The sequence below is a fragment of the Strongylocentrotus purpuratus genome, unplaced genomic scaffold (assembly GCF_000002235.5).
Source record: "Strongylocentrotus purpuratus isolate Spur 01 unplaced genomic scaffold, Spur_5.0 spur5_scaffold_12, whole genome shotgun sequence".
Lineage (NCBI taxonomy): Eukaryota > Metazoa > Echinodermata > Echinoidea > Camarodonta > Strongylocentrotidae > Strongylocentrotus > Strongylocentrotus purpuratus.
The window spans coordinates 11,365,131-11,386,008 of NW_022145597.1; the positions used below are offsets into that span (position 1 = coordinate 11,365,131).

The 20,878-nt window shown below is 38.0% G+C and overlaps 1 protein-coding gene and 1 long non-coding RNA gene across 2 annotated transcripts; both read right to left on the reverse strand.

Moving 5' to 3' along the window:
- Window positions 1-477: 477 nt before the first annotated feature.
- Window positions 478-20,360, reverse strand: LOC753724 (WD repeat-containing protein 44). Its single transcript, XM_030981357.1, has 18 exons — window positions 20,109-20,360; window positions 18,847-19,030; window positions 18,173-18,265; window positions 15,303-15,380; window positions 14,205-14,642; window positions 13,690-13,878; window positions 11,862-12,107; window positions 10,656-10,792; window positions 10,057-10,143; window positions 8,947-9,073; window positions 7,771-7,896; window positions 6,451-6,828; window positions 5,264-5,386; window positions 4,174-4,365; window positions 3,248-3,349; window positions 2,566-2,681; window positions 1,999-2,126; window positions 478-1,174 (listed from the first exon to the last, which is right to left on the reverse strand). Exons 1-18 carry the CDS (start codon window positions 20,174-20,176, stop codon window positions 882-884), a joined length of 3,105 nt encoding a protein of 1,034 aa, XP_030837217.1. The 5' UTR covers window positions 20,177-20,360; the 3' UTR covers window positions 478-881.
- Window positions 14,563-18,223, reverse strand: LOC115922627. The gene is made up of 3 exons (XR_004063520.1): window positions 18,173-18,223; window positions 15,303-15,380; window positions 14,563-14,642 (listed from the first exon to the last, which is right to left on the reverse strand). It is a non-coding gene; the product is annotated as an uncharacterized LOC115922627 (long non-coding RNA).
- Window positions 20,361-20,878: the final 518 nt, after the last annotated feature.

The window sequence follows — 20,878 nt, forward strand, 5'->3', positions numbered from 1 at the left end:
TCATAAAACGTGTTATCAATAACAAATGCAAAATATCTATGACAAATTTGCTCTCAGCCAATCAAATGCCACGATTTCAGTAGCTTATAACACTTATTGTAACTTGTTGTTGATAGCAAGTTTTATGAAACAGGGCCCTGAAAGGAGATTCTGACATGCTGAAGTCCCATATGTGCTGCACTATAGGAAGCTCCATTAAGAAAGCCTTCTGAAGCCTGAGAATGGGGAGGTACCAGGGGGGTGTTTCACAAAGATCCCAAGTTGAACTTATCCCTAAGTTGGATTTAACAATTATGGAAAGCCATTAGCACCTTTGAAAATATTTTTCTAAAATTATTTTAAAAGGCAAAAAATGTTGATTCAAATCATTCATATTTTCAATTATCATGGGAAATTTCATGTTCTTGATGTGAAATTTATGAAAAGTCTAAAATACTTGAATTTTCACTTTTGAATATATTATATTTTAAGGCTACAAATGGCTCTCTATAATTTTTAAGTCCAACTTAGAGATAAGTTCAACTTAGGATTTTTGTGAAACACCCCCCTGGACCTGTAACCAGACTGTAGCTGGAGTACAGGCATCTCTGCACTCTTACATGCAGGGATGCCAGTCGGCTTTACTCACCGAGCCTGACAATAAGCCAGAACACGTTAAATCCCCATATGTGCTGTACAATATAAAGCCTGAAAAAGCCTGAAATTGGAAGTTGTCAGGGCCTGAAACCAGACTACAGCCTGACTAGAGGCATCTCTGAACTTTTACAAGAACTAGCACCTGCACAGGATACGACCCTGTAACCATCGGCAACAACTGGCATGAAGGTTCTCAAGAGAGAGATGTGATGCGCTCTCTCTCTCTCTGATCGAGATGGAGATGCTTATTTTGGATGTTTGATGAAGACTTTGATCGATCCGTTGAAGTCCGCCGAGACGAGCACCTCGCCAAGATCTGGCGGCCGTTTCAGCGACGAATGCTTGCCCTCCTTCGCTCCGGGCTCCCCTTTCACAGAGTCCGATCGGTCCTTCTTGGAGGTAGGGGAGGGGGAGGATGACCCTTTGACCAGCTGCTGGGGGTCAAGCCCCGAAGCGGTCTGGATGGCCGAGGGAGCGGGTCCGAGAACGAGCTTGGGGTTTGGAGAGAAGACTACGGATGTCGTCACTGCATCGTGAACTACAGAACAAAAATGGGGAGTAATGGTAATAAGTTATCACGATGAATAATAAATAAGATCTACATGTATGAATCCTTTAAAGAAAAGATGATGATATGCATGACTAAGTTAACAAAGGAGATGTATATGTATATCAAAATTTCATTAAAAATTCTTTTTGTTCTTTTGAAAGATTACATATTATCCTGGTACTGCATTCCAATGCCAGTCATAGGGTATAACACAACCAAAATCCATTTCACACAAGTCATATCTGCAATAAATCTGGGCCCAAACTTGCAAAGCATTAAGATTGATCCAAATTGACAGCAATTAAGTTCAGATATGCCCCGTCATATCTGAATGATCTTTTAGAATAACCTGAGATTGTGTGTGAGTTGCTGATGTGCATTGCCGCCATTAAAGATAAAGACCAGTTCTGGTCATGCGATTGCATTGTGAAAGAAACGTTGTGGAATCGATTAGAAAAGGTTGATCATCTAGCATATAAGTATTGGTGTGTACTGCAAGGTTCTGAATTCGTCAAAATGATAAGAAATTTGGCCAAGTCTTGGTAAAGTTACAAGCACTGTACACAGAAAGATGTATATGGGACTACGCGACACGTGCACGATATCTATCCGGTTCGGATAAATATAGTAATTTATCAAATATATCAATTAGTAGGCGGTTTCCCGGCAAAATTTGTATCTTTACGTATTAGTCAAAAAATATTCTTTCACATGATTGGTAATAACAGCTTCCATTTCATTTTTTGAGAGGGGGGCATTTCCAAAACTGGGCTATACCTTTAAGCCCTCATGACATTATACTACATCCTTACCTCTAATGGACTCCCAGAAGTCATTGCGGTCTCTTCTGACCGATGTAAACTTGGCAAAGTCGTAGTGCGTCTTCCATATATAGAAGGCATGGTCCTCAGATCCGCAGATAATATAACGATGATTGTGACTGGAAAAGGAGTTTTAAAAACACACATAGACAGTAAAGACAAACTAAAAATGCTACTGACGATGGTGATAATGATGTCGATGACCAAGACTTCCTGTAGCTGTACCTGCCTATGCTAGGATCCAGCCAGACACTAACGTCCCTTGGCAAGATGTTAATCTAAATTTGCCACTCTCCACCCAGGTGTTAAATGGGTACCTGGTAAGATGTGAACGTTAATGTAGTTTGCTCAGCATTGTGAGCATCTGTATAATGGCGCCTGGCTGGAATGCTCCCCAGAGAGTAGAGAATATGCATACATTGTGTGCAGGCAAGCTTATATCCATGACAGGGTTAATGATATGTTTGTAGAGCACTTAGAGACATCATCGATGTATCAAGTGCTATATGAACGCAGAAAATTATTATCATTATATTATCAAAGCTTAAGTCAACTCACCTGAAAGATGCCTTGATTTGACTGCTGACGTTGGCGCAACCTTTGTACTTGCACGACAGCGAGAGGTCACGCAGGTCATACAGCCGTATCCGGGAATCGTTGGAAGTGACGAGAATCTGTACATCGAGAAGAAAAAGGCAATGTCCTCACAGATTTGAATGCATGATTTTCAAATGAATGTAACAATTGTAATTCACATGTACACAACATCGGTATGTAAGATTGCACAACAGCCTTGTGACCAATTGGTAGGAATACTCCCCAGGAAAGGGGAGATGGTGCACATTGTACAAGAATGAATCCAATGACCAGGGCAATAGTATCTGTGAAGCGTTTAGAGACTGTATTTTGTATCATGCGATAAATCAATCCAGAGTATTATCATTAATATTATTGCTGAAGTTATAGGTTTTAACATGTATTCTATTTATTTTGTAGATCAAAACATCTTGAGAAGTATCAAAACACACAGCTAGTGAATATCATAACTTGTTGAAGGAAAAATACATGCAATTCATGACAACCTGTCTACAAAGACCACATTTTTTTCCCCCTTGAAAATGGTTTCTCATTGAAACATATACTAGAGGACCCTGTACATAAAGACCATGTTTCTTGTCTCCCTTGGGTGGTCATTATAGACAGGTTTCACATACTACCAACAACCCCTACATCTACTGACCTTGTCTTGACCAGGGAGGGGCTCAATGGCTGTGATCTTACGCCCCTTGGCATTGCGACCTCTTGTTGACCTCACGTGGATCTGGGTGTAGTATTTCAAGTGCTGTAGTAAACAAAGGAAAGAAAAACAAACAAAATTATATGAAGTAGATTAAATGGTAGTCCCTAGAGTGCTCTACTTGCAGTTTAGGTATATAGCATAGTATATCTTGGTTATGATTTGAAAATGTTGTTATACCCTACTTTTTTAAAAGAAAAGAAACACAAAAAAATCTTATACATAATCAACATCACAACTGATCCACATCTGCCGCCCTCAATGACAGATATTAATCGGCTAAGAGACAGCCTAATAGAAGCTCTGGGGGTGTTTCACAAAGACTAATATCGACTTCAAGTTGGACTTAGCTATGGCACGCCATTCATGCCTCTGTTTTCTCTCACCATTTACTGGCATTGGTATTTAAATGGACATATAAATCATGGTCAAAAATCTACAGAATTTACATTTGTCGATAAACCATTATTGAAGGAAAAAATATTATCTAAAAATCATAATGGTGAGAGCAATGGTGAGTGGCATAAATAGCCTACTGTAGTTAAGTCCAACTTCAAGTAGATCTTAATCTTTGTGAGAAAAAAAAGAACAATCGATATCCAAGGGAGTTGCAAGGATGTTGCTCTCACTTCAGTTTCATAAAAGATGATCTACCTTTATTGGTGACCAATGTATGATACAGTCGAACCTGGTTTAGTGACCACCAGTCTACAAAGACCACGTTTTGTGTTTCCCGTGGACAGTCGCTATAGACAGGTCGACTGTATTACTATCAAGTTTATTTGCAACTTTTCATGAAAGCATCAGCTGGCTGATCAAAAGTTAATTTGACAATAAAACTAGATGAGCTGCCACCTCCCCTCTCTTACCTCTGTATCATAGAAGATGCATCTCCCGTCGTAGGTGCCCACGACCGAGAACCTGCCGTTCTGGATGAAGTTGGCGGCAGTGATGAGCTTGGTCGGGCCGTCGACCTCGTTCCAGAGTGCCACCTTCTTGTCGGGAATGTTCCAGAGACGGAGCTTGCCGTCCAGCGAGCCGCTCAGAAAGTAACGATCATCCTAAGAAAATAAAAGAATGGGGGTGATTGATGTCAATCCTGTCACGTGGAGAATACATTTCAAATAAAGAGCTTGTGGAATTGTAAGAAGGTGGCAGATATTTGTGGGTATTTCAGATCATTTAATAGCTTAACCTTGAAAATTAAAAGGTTGTGAGTTGTCTCGTATCTCTTTCCTTTTACACAGTAAACATCAATCATTTAATTTTTGGTTTTGAACGTTTTTAAAAGATTTTAAATTACAAAAAATATATGCAAAATATTGCAAATTTTAACCACTGTTAGATGTTTTATATACATTGACTATTTTGGTAAATAACAAAACAGGCAAAAGGGATTTTTTTTTTTAAATGCTGAAAATCATCTCAGTTATGAACTACGGGCCTATATGGCAATTCAAGAATCTAGAAGTTATACTCACAAAATAACACTCTTTGCTACGTGTGTATGAAATTCAAAGCCATTCAAAGACCTTATAATAATAATGATAATATGAATAATAATAATAATAATATGTGTTGTTTACCCTGGGTAGCCTCATCAGTATTAATACAGTTCTCCCTGAGAGCCCTACAATCATATCATTACCCCGGCTTTAGCCGAGCTGCCATGATAAGGCACTAAGCAATCAAGCAATTTCTTCCTACCAGGTACCCGTTTACCTCACCTGGGTGGAGTGTGGCAAACGAAGATTAATGTCTTGCCAAAAAACATTATAAGAAACAGGCTTGGGCTGTTCTCATAATAATAATTCGTCCTTATATAGCACATTTCAGGACCGCAGGCCCTCTCAATGCGCTTTACAGATATATATTATTACCCCTGTCATAGGATTCATGCTTAGCCTCACACAATGTATGCACTTTCTCCACTCCCTGGGGAGCATTCATGAAACCTACCCTTGGATGAAAGGCAATAGCAGTCACAAAGTCTATGTGTTGGAAGCAACAGAGACATTCACTGCGTGAGACATGCCACAGACGAACCATCTTGTCCATGGACGACGATAGAATGAAGTAGTTCTGAGAAGGTAAAGGTGAAGGTGATAAATTGAAATGAAATTTTAAAAAGTGAACTGAATTAATTCAATCTTAAACTAATCTTCTGTTTAAATGGAATGAAATGGATTAATCAGGAATAGAGTAGAGTGTCTTTGTATCTACACACATGTCTATCTGAAAAGAAGAAAGAAATCAAATTTCACAGAAATATTCTACTTACTAGTATACAAATATTGACTGCTCATGAGGATGATGGTGGGAATTATCACTCCCAAGGTGGTGTTCATATCGGCCCTTCTATCACCCCCGAGGCAAGGCCGAGGGGCGATAGAATGGCCGGTATGAACACCACCGAGGAAGTGATAATTCCCACCACCAACCGATCACAGAGCAGTCCATATTTGTTTTATATACCTCATCTGTTCCAAGATGGACGTTTTCATCAACAACTTCTACGATATCATCATCAAATTTAAATATATGAATTTTTCGAACTTTACCACGAGAAAATACAACAAATTTGGTTTGAGCTGTGTTGACATGAAGAAACCATTTTGAGCTAGAGCGCCGTGACAACGCGTGAGTTGCGCGCTGGGGGGAATCTTGTGCGCTCTGTGTGTGTGCGAAAGTCGCGCAGGGGTTAGGGAGTTCTATCACAGGGTTTTGGAGTACTATCACACGGTTTGATAGAACGACGCAATGATAGATCGAGATGCTCCTTATCATGTGATATAGTCTTGACCAATCAGTGAATGACAATCTATTTATGAGGTATATAAAAAAAAAATGACAACTAATGGAATATAGAGATTGATAAATAGCATCTAAAATCATCTAGATTTTGTAGAATGCTTTTGCGGGACAATGCTAAATAAAATGGATAGCAACATTGAGTTCAAACAAAAATTGTTCTATTTTGTTTTGCTTTAATTTGTTATCACTTTAAATTGAATATTATCTGCTGTTAGCCTTAAGGGTGTTAGCTCTTATGAACAACTTATGAGTTGAAACCTTTCTGGGACTTGGCATATGATTCAACTATAATCACGACTGGTCTTGATCCCCAAAACATCTCCATCACTTACCTTCGACCACGAGATATCGAGGAGATCCGCCGTGTGACCCGAGTAGGTGAAGAACGGCGCCTTGGCGAAGACGGCCTCCCCGTTCTCCTCCTGCGCTCCATCCACGTCCTCCTCGGCCGCCCTCCTGGCCTCCTCCTCCTTCTCCTTCTCGATGGAGCCCTCCATCTCCATCACCTCCTTCTTGAGCTGCTCCCGCTCCTCCTCGATCTCCTCGGGCTTGCGGTCCCGCTCCAGGCTGGAGCTGGAGCTGTCCGAGCTGCCCTGGGTCGCCGACTTGGCCCGCGACTCGTTGTTGTAGCGCTGCCGCATGTCGTCAAAGTACTTGTAGTAGTCCTTGAGGACCCACACCCGCAGCAGGTGGTCCTGGCCTCCTGTTGCCTAGTGGCGGTGGGCAAAGAACAAATCGAGGGGTCAGTAACACAAAAAAACTCTGTTTTGGCCATTTTGAGAAAAAGTGGTTTATGTGCCACTGAGCATTTGGACCTTAACTCTTATCGTGCCAAGAACACTGTTCTGTGCATGCGCTGGCGTGCCACGCTCACATAATTGGGTTTCTGGTGGCTTGCCATGCACACATAAACGCTCATTCGCTCGCGTGCCACGGACTCATTTTCGTGCATAAGTACACACGCTAATTGAATCTACCCTAAATTAACTTGGCACACAGAGGATTAGTGGCTGGCACAATAGGGATTAGCACTGTGGCACTGGGTGAATTGAATGGGGGCAGCTTAAGAGTTAAGGAGTTAAGTCAACATTTATGTTTCACTACCCGTTGACTGGGTGGAGTTAAGTCTTTGTGTTACATTTTTCTGAACATTTTGATATACTCATTTTGGCAAAATATGGAGTTACATTTTTGTGTCACTGAACCCTTGAAATCATCATCATAATCATCATACACCTCGTGATCTGAACTTTCAAACTATCACTCCTTTTTGCGTCTGATAGGCACTGACTTGTAGTACAAAACAAAATTCTCAAAATGGTTGCTTGGTAGCTTTGTGCAAGTATATGCAAAATTTCAAATCAAAAGACTCTGTGGTTTTCTCTTTATAAGTGAAAATTAAAGCTTTCATTTTGTACACATCAAATGGGGTGAATAAAACACTGCCAGTTGCAAAATTCAAATTTGATAAGAATAATGGCTCTAATTTGGGTGATATTTTATATAGGGAAAAAAAATTGATTTTTTTTTTTTTTTTTTTTTTTTTTTAAAACAACAATTTGGCCCTTTCTCAAGTTTGAGACTTTCATGATGCAAATCCCTGCAACACCCTTTAAGTGGGAGGGGAGTGGTACATGATCTAGACGACTTACCAGTAGTCTTCCACAGTGAGAGAACCTCATGGTCCAGATGGCTCCTGTGTGTTCCCCACTCAGATCCTGACAGTTGACAAGCTGATCAAAGTCATAGCTACCCTTGTGACTAGACGCTGCCTTGAACTGTGGGGAAAGAAAAGCAGAGCAAAGGTCAAATATAAGCAGTACAAAGGTCAAATATAAGCAGTCGCGATGGCTCAGTGGTTTCTCACTGGGAGGTTCAGGGTTCAAGACCAAGATAATTTGGCAGACAATTTGTGGACTTTGCCATTTGTGGCACTCAAGAGAAAAACAACAATTACTGATATTTTTGTACACAACAATGGGAAAAGTATCTGCAACTACCTCACAATCTACTGACCAAACTGCCAATTTGAGATTCGTATTGACTAGTGATCTCATATTTGCAACATTCATAAAATGTTCATCATTGGTCTGATTTTTTTTTAACTTTCGCCATTCTGTTTATCTTATTTTTTTTCTGCTTTTATAACAATGATGTTGTCTCCTGGGTAGGGCATTATCAGCTTTAAGCTACACTATATGAGCTTATATGAGCTAACATCCTTCTGGCTCTCTGCAAATACATGATGATGCTGGAGGAGCATGATCATCATGGTAAAGAAAACGTAAAGCAAAATTAAAATTGAAATTAAGACAAAATTAGAGTAACTATTTAAAATAAATACTTAAAAAGAAGGTGAAAAGAAGGATGATGATGATGGCTTCTTGTATAGCGCCGGTGTCCGCCTCTGATAGGCACTCATGGCGCTTGCTCTACAATTGTTCACAAATTCAACGTTCTTGGTCTGTGTTTCAAATTCAGATTATAAACCATTAGCCTTTTGGGGGGGGGGGTGGGGGTATTAGTATTTATTTTTCTTGAGATGATGTCATAGCTGGGATCAGGAAAGCCTTTTTTTTCTTTCTTTTTTTTGTAAACAGATTGATAACATTTATCAGTTTTATTTCATTTGCTGTTAATACAAATGTATGGTATCATTGTCAGTGTGCCTCAGGTGAGTAAGGATGTCTCCAACAAACAATTTGTTTGTCAGCTCCGTCTTGAAACTAGATAAGAGTGATCATCATTGGCACTGGGATCAGGAAAGCCATGAGGGCTGACATGAAAGTTGACGTAGACTCAAGAGAATACGAAAGAGAGATACATACCTTGCAGTAGCGGGTGTCCGGTATCGATTCTTCTTCGCTTATCTCCTGATCGTCGTGCCGGAAAGCTTCATCTGCCGCCGTCTTTAACTTGTGCACTGTCTTCCCAAGAAACTTCTTTAACTTTTTCCTGAGATTAGAAAAGTTTTGTTTTTTACAATTAAAGGTAATACAATGTTTTGGGAAATTCTGAAAATTGGCTAGATAGTGATTCTTTACAAATTTGATATGTTTGGATGCCCATGTGGATATATTATAAGCACTAGAAAATTTAGCCCCTAAAACACTTGTGCTTTCGAGAAAAATTTAAAATAAAATTTACAGGTGCTCCCGGTAAATTTTGATTAATTTCAAATAGCGCCTACTGCCATCCAATGGTAGCTCAGAACATGCAGTTGTGATATATAATTTCCAAACGGGAATATCCAATCGGTCGATTTTAGTCAAGAAACATCGTTCTATAGCTAAACTAATATCTTGACCTTGAGAGGGAGCTATACAACATAAAGCCCTTATTATTTACAATTTCATAACTTTACACTCGATTTTAACCGCGACAACGATCACTAAATATTGTAGGATCGCATAATGCTTCCAATATGTTCATTTGAACCGAATCCATGACCTCAATCCAAAACTTTGTGTTACCTTTAATAAATCAATACATTTTTAGCTTTAGAACACCGGGACAGAATGTCCTTTACAGTCACTTAACTATGAGAGCAAAAATGCATCTACTTGCATTCAACGACACTATACCTAAATTAAGAATAAATAACAGTTAACCTTCAATGAAATAGTTCTCATGAGCTGTAGATATTGGTCAAGGAAGCAGAAAAGATTATCACAAATGCTCAAAATTTTGTTTAAGATTAAACAAGTGCTAAATTATTATTATTCATTTGCAGTATCCTTTTGGCCTAAAATTGTACTAAATACTATGCTAAATACAATCTTGAAAAAATAATATATCACTTCCCTCATATCTCTTTGGATAGTGGAAATCTACATTAAAACAAGAAAGTTAAAAATAAAAATTATAACTCATAAGCTTTTATTGGTTAGGGCATTGGCAATATTAAAGACTGGTGTAATATCTTTCTTTGATCTTACTTCTTTTCCTTGATCTGGTGTGCAACTTCAGTGGCACCTGTCTCCTTCTCTCCATCACTGCCAGCCTCCTTGTCTAGACTTGAATTACTGGATAGAATGAACAAAAACAAAAATAAATTAATAATGACAATATCAATAAAAAGACAACAATAACAACAACAATAATAATAATAAATATAAAAATTATCAAACTTGATCATCTAGTCTCTGCTTTTCAATGAAAATTGTTAACTCATTCTCCCTCATTTGTTATCCATTGTTATGTATCTCTTTGTCCTTTTATTCCACGTATCTCTATTTTCCTTCTGTAATTCACGTACACAAGACGAATCTCCATACTTGTTAAATAAACAATGATATTATGTAAATGAATATATAATGATAACTTACCAAATAATGACTGTTTTGGATATATAATAACACTATTCAGTAATGGGTCCTTAATGCACTTACAGTATTCAAATGGACATTATTAATGATTTTTGTTTAATTAGATCAAATGGACTTAATTTGTATTAGGCTCAGTGGGGTATATTTATACAGTAGCTGTGCAATATAAAAGGACCTATTATTATCGTTATTATTATATACAATCTTACCTGACATATTCTGAGGTGATTCGCATGATGTGAAGCGAGAGAGGGTTAACGCACTGTGGTAGTCTTTCCTCAGCCAGAAGCAAAGGCACTGTCTCACCGTTGTCCAGGTTCTTCACGATCACTTGCGATAGAATTTCCTTTGGGGGGAGGGAAAAAATGCATTAATTTCAAATGTTTCTAAAACTCATTTGAAGATTATTCTCTCTCTCTCTCTCTCTCTCTAAGTGCCATATCGATTGACTATGGCAATCATGCTGTTCCACAACCCTCGGCTCCTAGCCTTCTCTATTAGCACCACTCCCAGTTCTTTCACTCCTCTCTCTTCTAACAATTTCTGCAGACTGTCCATCCAAAGTATTCTCCTTCCTCCCCTACTCCTCCTTCCCAAGATTATTTACAATTATTATTTACGATAAAATGATTATTAGTCCATATGGATAGTAGACAAAATGAGCATTAGACAAACTGGGAATTAGACTAATTGAGCAACAGACCAAATGGGTATTAGACCTATTGGAGATGGAAATGGAAATTAGACCAAAAGACGATTACCCAAAATGGTCATTAGACCAAATGATAAGTAGATAAAATGATTATTAGATGTGTGGATAGTAATAATAATAATAATAATAATAATAATGAACGTTACTTGTTTAGCGCATATCACTAACACAAAGAAAATCCCTAAGCGCTTAGGAAAGAAGGAAATAGAGATAGGGCAGAATAGAAATGAACATTTATGCCTGATGGACGGACATGATGTAGACCATATGGGAATAGACTAATTGGGTAGTAGACGAACTGGTTGTAGACCAAACGGCAATAAGCCCCTTTTCATTACCTCATCCGTCAGTTCCTCCCCCGTCATCGACCTGCCCATTAAAAACAAATGTAATTCCGTTTAAATGATTAGACCAAATGGAAATTAGACCAAAAGACTATTAGCCTAAATGGTCATTAGACCAAATGATAAGTATACATAATGATTATTAGACGTGTGGATAGTAGACCATATGGGTAGTGGACCTATTGCAAATTGGACAAAATGGAAATTAGACCAAAAGACTATTAGCCTAAATGGTCATCAGACCAAGTAATAAGTAGACAAAATGATGGGCTGGATGTACACCATATGGGAATAGACTAATTGGGTAGTACTTGGACAAACTTGTTGTAGACCAAACAGCAATAAACCCCTTTAATTACCTCATCCGTCAGTTCCTCCCCCGTCATGGACTGTCCCTGCATCAGGTTATAATACTTGAGTAGTTTCTCCGTCTCGGGGGTGTTGCCCCTGCTTGGTTTCTCAGGGGGCTGAGATGCGCCCCTGCTTGGTTTTTCGGGGGGCTGAGATGTGGTGCTGACAGGAGCCCCGCCCTGTTTGACCCCTTTCGGCATGGCCCGCTGAACTTTCAGATCTTGCCTGGATTCTCCCTTGATGCTTTGGGTGTCCTGAAAGAAATAATATAAAAAGAAGTCTTTGAAAATTCATATTGCAATTTAATGCTCGAAAAAGAAACTACCAAACTGTTCATTATAAAACACTTTTTATGCCAATGCTCAAGACGAATCTGTTCCATACGACATCATTGCAAGAATAATGCTAACAATGAGAATAAATAAACTCCCTTTGATGATAAATAACGTTGAAGTACATGTATGTGAGACATTTTAGCAGTATGAGCACCCATAAGGCCTTTAAAAAAAATGTTGTATTGCCCTTTTGGGTCAGTCCGTCAGAAATCTTTTTTTTTTTTACTCCCTCTTTGGGCCGATATTTCTCAGTTCTGAATGCTTTCATACATTTTTTCTCTCAAAAAGACGGTAAAAAAAATAATTAAAATTAAAAAGCCAACCGTAGATTTCAAGATTTTGGGGTAGGTCGCAAAGGGCAATACAACATGTTTTTTTTTAAAGGCCTAAGAGGCAGATATCGGAAGTATACAAGAAGCTTTCATCATCCAAGAAGGACTAACGGATAAATTAAGTAATACTCAAAGTGTATAAAGTTTGTAATATATCTATGTCAATTTCTACCTGTCTAATCACTGAACAAATTTGTCACAACCTGTCGCTATACCCGATATTCATAATGATAAACCTTAATTGATGCCCTGGCTTTTGTAATTTGTCAAAAATAATGCATTTTTGCTGATACTAATGTATTATTATCATTATTAGTTTATGTATCTATTTTATCTAATAATAATAATAATAAATTACATTTATATAGCGCTTAATACAAAGTTTCTAAGCGCTTAACAAAAAATAAAATTAAAGTAATGTTAACTTACAAATTACAAGAATATAATACATGATACATAATTATAATAACAAATTCTTAATAACAATAATACAATAATAATAGTTATTATTTACATAAAGCTTTATAGTTAAACAAACAAAATATGATTACATTACATTACATATTAAACAGATAAGTCTTAAGTTTACTTTTATCTATTATGATTGTAAAAGAATCTGCAATTCGGGCCGCTTTTGACATTTGCAAAAATATTGCATTTTCACTGATATTAATGTATTATTATTTTCAATTTATGTATCTATTTTATCTATTATGATTGTAAAAGAATCTCCAATTTGGGCGGCGGGTGATGTCTTATAAATAATTTTTTTTAAATAAATAAATGAATAAATGAATAAATAAAACAATAATGGAATGTATATGGCAGGCACAAATCAAAGAAGTGAGTTGTCCCTTTGCAAGATTTTTACAACAGTCAAGTGTCGAAGTCGAGTGGTTTAAGCACTTGACATGAAATTCAAAGGTCGTGGTTTGATCCCCGACACGGTACTAATGCCCTTTTGGTAAGGCATTATTCTTTATTTGCCACATTCGACCCAGGTGAGGTAAATGGGTACCTGGCAGGAATTAATTCCTTAAAATGCTAGAGCGCTGTAATGGCAGCTAGGCTACAGCTGTGGTAATAATTAAATAGTGCGCCTCGGAATAGAATTTCTAGATAGACGGAGCTATATAAATGCCTTTTATTAATATTAAGGCTTGTCTCACCTTATGGAATACGATGTAGTCTCCCCCGTGCACCGCGCTGGCTAGATCCAACGAGTGCTCAAGCTCCCTCGTTATGCTCTCGATGGTGGTGGTGGGCGTCAGGAGACCGCTCAGGGGCCGGCTTTGACTCTCCGGGGGCAGACCGATGGGTTGCTCATCACCCCCTGCCAATGATCCTTCCTCGGAGGGCTATATTGGATAAACGAAATGATGCACCAATTAGGGGCATGTAACTTTGGAGAAGTTGTTACATTCTATTCATTTACTGCATCAAAACACATAAAGAAGATAGAATGGAAACCACATCATGTAAAAACTCAAAATCTAACTTGGTGCAATTATATAACAATGGTATACAAGGGACCCATTTCACAAAGCCTTTTTTTAATAACAAATGACAAAAATCAGTGACAAATCTGCTGGCCACCAATCAGAAGTAAGGATTTCAGTAGCTTATAACAAAAACTGTCATTTGTCACTGATGACAAGTTTTGTGAAACGGGCCCCTGTATTACCTCTCTAAATGACACTGAAAGGGCCGAGCTTGTCTGGCTTTCTAAGCTCTCCTGCCTCGGAATCTCCGCTAATTTCTTCTGCTTCTTCTTTCTCCTAGGAGGAGCGACAGGTGGAGGCATGTCATCACGTTCCCCTTCTCCTTGGATGGGAGCCGCACCGGACGAGGGACTTGGCTCGTCCGCACTGGGCGAGGAGGGCGCGGCCCCCGACAGCGGGAGCTCACTAGGGCGCTCTTTGGTGCTCGCGATGACGTCCGGTTCCACATTCCGGTTAGCCAGACCCGGTTCTCGCTCCAGCCGCTGGGAGTGGTCCTGGTCCTGGGATTGGTCTGTGTTGCCGGTCGCTTGATTATTAGATTCCTCCGCTGTTAATTCCGCATCGGAGGGCATCCCAAGGTCCGGTTGTCCCTGGTTACCAGGTATCGTGCCAGCAATCTCCTGCAAGGGAAGTCACATCTTTCATTTATCTTTGACTGACAACTTGTTAATTTAAAGCCAAAAAGTTATAATGTAGTCAATACAATGTCTGTTCAATTAAAGGGGTTGTAGCATGGCCAATACTGGTTAACGCCATCTACGACTTCTTTCAGACAACTGCACGTGAACGAATGGACTAGATTAACAGTCAGCAAGCGCTAGTGTTCGCCAAACAGACCAAAATTCTCCTCATGCTTCGGTTTCGCGTATGTGTTGCACGCACATGAATACTGCGGTCGGTTGTACGTAGTCGTATTATACCCGATTGGCCCCGAGTCAAGCCATGGGAAAGACACATAGTCTTGTCATGCTGCACCCCCTTTAAAGAGAGTTGAAGATTTGGCTCAAAGGGAATTCCATATCCTTCAGGTTGACAATCTCAGTATCGGTAATTCAACATTTTGTTTCTTTATGTCAACAAACACCGTCCTTTGTTTTCATATCAATAAAGATCTCCACAAGGACAAAAATACTGGACTTACATGCAACCTATGCCAACTGCTATTTGGCCATGATATCTATCACCACCATTATCAAATGTCCTCATGGGCTATTGTATTTCATTACCTAGAACTGTACAACATATCCTATCAGAACATAGAAAGAGGTTTCATAACTCACTTCCCCATCTTCGTTGCGCCTCATCTGTTCCAATCGCTTTCTCCTCCTAATGGCTTCTTGGCGGCGATCTTCAGCTTCCTGTAATGTTGAAGAGGAATTTGTTTTAAAATCAGTCTTTTGGGGAAAAGCACTTGTGTCAAGGAAGTGTCAAGGAAACACTCCTGGGAGGTGTTTCTCAAAGACTAAGATCGACTTTAAGTTAGACTTTACTATGGCAGGCCGTTTATGCCACCGGTTGCTCTCACCATTGGTCTCTTGATTATGATCTTTACATAATATTCTTTTCTTCAATAACAAACTATCAACAATTGTGAATTCTGTAGATTTGTGATCACGATTTGTATGTCCCTTGAGAAACCAATGCCAGGAATGGTTAGAGGAACTAATGGCATATATGGCCTGCCATAGTTAAGTCCAACTTAAAGTTTATCTTAGTGTTTGTGAAACACTCCTCTGGTCACACATAGGTGCATTACTATCCTGGCTGTGTATTAAAAGTTGTGCTATTGATTCTTAACATTTCAAACACCACTGTACAAAACTCAACTGATTTCACTCTAAATTGGTACTTTAGTGATGATTGATGACACCTAAATAGCAGTAAAATACAATTTTTTCAACTTTCCAATGTTAGAAAGAATAATTTAAAAATTCAAATTGTGAGTCCACTGTCAAACTTGCCAATCAGCCGCATCGACATGATTGTGTGCATCTGTGTGTTATGAGTGTATTGACTATTCATGTATTCAAATGCTGCCTACTCAACACGTAGTGCAGTGCTAGAGGTCAGATTGACATCTTGCCATAGGACAGTAGTGCCAGGCTAGGATCAACCTTTCAACCTCTTACATTAAAAAGAAAGTTGTGTGAATGGACTACAAAATGAGGACACCTCTACGTTTGCTACACAGGGGGCTGTTCAGACTTCAAAGTCTGCATGTACATGTACACATAAAATGCACATAGTCTGATATCATTGATACCTGAATTCAAACACGTGCTGCTAATATTGCTGAAAGTTCGTCTTCAAGGACGAATATCAAATAGCTGTAATTTGAACTTACGTTCATTTTCTTCTCAAACATGACAGGCTCAATTTCATTTCCTCATCAAGTGATACACGACATGGATCACATGTCACATTTCTAGCACATTTTCTCAACAAAAGACCATTAATCAATATATTAAATTCAATTTATAGAACGATTCTCTGTTAGGGTTGGTCCTAAAATTTGGAATTCCCTACGTGCTTTTTTACAGTCTGTCCGATTTAAAAATTCATTCAAAAGACTTTACAAGAAACATCTTCTCTCTCTTTATAATGCATAATTTATTTTAAGACCACGTCTCTCATACTAATATGATATCCCCCCTTTTTTTTTCTAAGCATATGTTATTATTACTTTTGCGCCTGGTGCATTCAATTGTAAAGCCTTATTGGCTTTTACGGATGCACCATTTTCTATTTGTACTATGGTTTATACTTTCATATTTTCATTATATTTCGATATTGTTATTTGTTATGATATTCCATATTTTATTTTTGTATATATATATTACATTGTTGATTTGTTATGTTGATGGAAATAAATATCAATCAATTCAAGTACTGATAAGATATTCTTCAGGCACATTAAAATCAGAATTAAAATGAGAGCTGAACAAATACGGTACAGGATATTATGAATATTGACATTTCATAATACAGTCATTAATGAGATCATGTGATCATATAGTTAAAATTGATAATTATGATTTATTGTTTTTGAATTTTGGGTTGATTCGATAAAGATTAAGTTAAAATTATTAATATGACTTACTCAGAGATTAATGAGTAATGTGTAAGTTTGTTCAATTGACTTATGCTTTATGTACAGTGCGTCCCAGAAAAAACGAAACCGATAAGTATCAATGTTCTATCATAACTTAATCACAACTATAATTAATGAATGATACATATTTGGAAAGCTTAGAGTCTCTTCTTTCATGTGATGCTACTCAGATAATGTATATTTCACGCATGAGTGATTAAAATCAATTTGAAGGAAGGAAACCAAAAAGACATTTGGCGGGCGGTATCTGAATTTCAAAGAAAAATTCACATTTCTAGAAAGTTGAGTTTCTGCCCTTTCATATGACACCTCAATCAGGAAAAATGAGCAAGGAATGACAAAGTTCTGTTTGTTTAAAGTAGTGCTTGCATTTCCATAATTTTATTAAACGAATTCGTTTTCACAGGCTGCCTGCCGTATCAATAAACGAAATTAACAAAAGACTTAACTCCGTTTCGTTGACAATCAGCCGTAGACGAGAGTCTTCATGCATGGCTGATTGTCAACGACACGGAGTTAAGTCTTTTGTCAAATCTGCTTTTTGTTACGGCAGGCATCCAGTGAAAACGAATTCGTTTGTTAAAATTATGAAAATGTAAGGGCTACTTAAAACAAACAGAACTTTGTTATTCCTGGCTTATTTTTCTTGATTGAGGTATCATATGAAAGAGCAGAAAATGAACTTTCTAGAAATATGAATTTTTCTTTGAAATTCAGATACCGCCCGCCAAATTACTTTTTGGTTTCCTTCCTTCAAATTGCTTTTAATCACTTATGCGTGAAATATGCATCACGTGAGTAGCATCAACTGAAGGAGGAGATTCTAAGCTTTCCAAATATGTATCATTCATCAATTATGGTTGTGATTAAGTTATGATAAAACATCGATACTTCTCGGTTTCGTTTTTTCTGGGACGCACTGTATATACCTTGTAACCATTTATGTGGACAATAAAACAAATCAAATCAAATCAAATCAAATCAAATCAAATCATGTCACTAAGTTTTTATGTCCACAAGGAAAAATTACACATGTACCTGCTCTTCTCTTTGCCGTTCTTCTTCTTCCAGTCGTCTCTTTACTTCTGCCTCTCTCTCTTTCTGTAATCTTTCCATCTCTTCTCTAAGCCTCTGTGTCAAAAAACAGAAATAAATTTATTGAGCATATATCAGTTATAAAGAGAAAAGGGAGGGGAGACCCCAAGAGTCATAGTGATTACGTTTGTTCTTAATTCCCTTCCAAGGCACAGCTGACGCCAAATCTTTCATAATAAAATGATTTATAATTCTTTCTCTTCAATATTTCAAGGAAATAAAATGCATCAGTTGTTGCAATATATGATAACAAATTAACAATTTATACAAGTATCATATTTTGGATTTGGAACAATTGGGGCCAAGTTTAAATGTACATGTGGAACCACTATCCTACCCCTGTCATACCATTTAATGCAACTGCAGAATTTACAAATAGATTAAAACATGGAAAAGGGTGCAAAGCACTCAATCTTGAGATGACTTACAGGGTTAGAGTTGGTATACATTCTATTCATGAAACACTGTCTTGTGTTTTAAATTGGGAAGACTTTCTTTTGCGACAGCCACCCAAACTGAGGGAAAAAAATATGGGTACAGCTTAGAATGATATATCTAATAATAATAAGTCCCTAAAATCATTTGAAATGATGGGGCAATCCTAATGAAAAACACACCTGCTCCTCTCTTTCTTGTTCTTCTCTCTTCTTCTCCTCCAGTTCCCTTATCTTTTGTTGCATAATGGCATCCTCTTTCTCTCTCTTCTCTTCTGCTTTCCTTTTCTCCTCCTCCAAATGACGCAACTCGTCTTCATACTGGTTGGTAGTTGACTGCCGGTTTCCTCGCTCTCTTGCCGCTTTCCTTAACAACAGAAATAGGAAATTCAATAAAAAATCGGCGCTAGTGTAGTTCCGTATCCATTTTTTTTAGCAGTTTAAAAATCCATTCTTAGCAAAGGAATTTTAGCCCAATTTTTGACTAATTTTAATCATAATCATATATTGCATTTTCCACCTGAATTTGGATCACATTCGACATCGGGAAACATTCATTTAAGGCTTCGATGTCAACGTCGTCGCTTAGTACCGTCTACAACTACGCTGTAGTCCTGCACCTCAAACTGAAGCTATAAGTCCAAAATTATGCAGACTTCTTGTATGCGCGATACCATAAACCATACGAAAAGTCTGCATAATTGTGTACTGATAGCTTAAGTTTGAGGAACAGGACTGCAGCGTAGAGACGGTACTGAGCGACGACGTTGACATCGAAGCCCTAAACGAAGGTTTCCCGATGTCGGATGTGATCCAAATTCAGGTGGAAAATGCAATATATGTTTATGATTAAAATTAGTCAAAAATTGGGCTAAATTTCATTTGCTAAGAATGGATATTAAACTGCTAAAAAAAAAGGATACGGAACTACACTAGCGCCAAAAAATCACTTTTAAAAGATCATAAAATTATAACCGAAATGCCACATAACAATTGTTATTCATGCAGTAGATCTAGAAACTAGAAAGATTGTCTGAACCAAGAAAATATTCAAACTACCCAAATAGACCTCTAGACTCTAAGCCCAAACAGGCTAAATGTCAAGTAAAATTGAAAATGAAAAGCAAAACTCAAATCCATCCAAGGCAAGTGCAAGGCAAAATAGTAAACTTAAAAAATAAAAATAAAAGCGATAATTAACAACTTGAAATGTGAAACAGTTAGGACCTGATGACACCAAACACTAGACTCTAAGCCTCTAATATAACAGGAAGCAATTATTTATGAAATAGAAAGATTTACAGCACGGACCTCGGACGATCACGCCACGGAAGTCGTGCACTTTTAGCAAAGTGAGTGAATTAAAAAAAAATATATCATCGTCAATCAGCACAAAAAACACTACACTGAAATGGATACACGGGAACACGTAAAACTCTACTTGCCTGGCAGGACTGGAAGAGACTTCTTCTGGGGCGTCATAAAATTCCTCTGTATCACTTTCTGAGTCCATTTTATCCTCTTTCTCAAAGAGAAGATGTCTGCAAAGCAAGTGATTTCTTCAAAGATGTCCAATGTCTCCAATAATGTAGATAAAACCCTGAATATTTGTTCCTAGAATGCCAGGGTCAATGTTGTTTTCATCCGTTTTAGAAGCCGCAATGGACCGCAACAATTCGCAAAGAGTCATCGAGATCAACGCTTCTACCGTACACATGTCTCTACTCGCTGCGTACATGTCAGCTGTAAGAGCCGTCGAAAGCCGCTTACAACCGTCAAGAGCCGCCAAGAGGCAATATACATGGATTAATCACAAAGCAGCGCGCCAACAGTACAGTCACCCTAAAGAGGCGAGGTTCAAGGGAAAGTCCACCCTGAAATTAAGTTAGTTTTAATAGGAGTAGAAAAATGAGAGAAACAATTCAGTGAAAGTTTGAGCAAATTCCGATTAAAAATAAGGAAGTTAGGATTTTTGAAGTTGTGATCAATCAAACACAAATTGGCAACTCTATGACGTATCATGCGAGCTCAACTTCCATTTGCTCAGTACTAAAAAAATCTAAAATTTTCATTTTCCCTCAAGAAAAATTTCAACCATACATGCACCCTAAATATAATAATTGCAAATATGTTTCTATACTCCCCCTGCAAGGAACAAATATATATTCCGTCATCAATAACGAAGAAAACATGATTTTATGGAATATTATGCACA

What these genes read in the sequence shown, in the direction of transcription:
- LOC753724 (XM_030981357.1), bottom strand. Translation starts at nt 20,176, where the DNA reads ATGGACTCAGAAAGTGATACAGAGGAATTTTATGACGCCCCAGAAGAA. An exon ending in TTTCAGTGTCATTTAGAGAG is followed by an intron (nt 13,879 to 14,204) that starts GTAATACAGGGG and finishes TATCCAATATAG; the next exon opens with CCCTCCGAGGAAGGATCATT. An exon ending in ACTACATCGTATTCCATAAG is followed by an intron (nt 12,108 to 13,689) that starts GTGAGACAAGCC and finishes TATTTCTTTCAG; the next exon opens with GACACCCAAAGCATCAAGGG.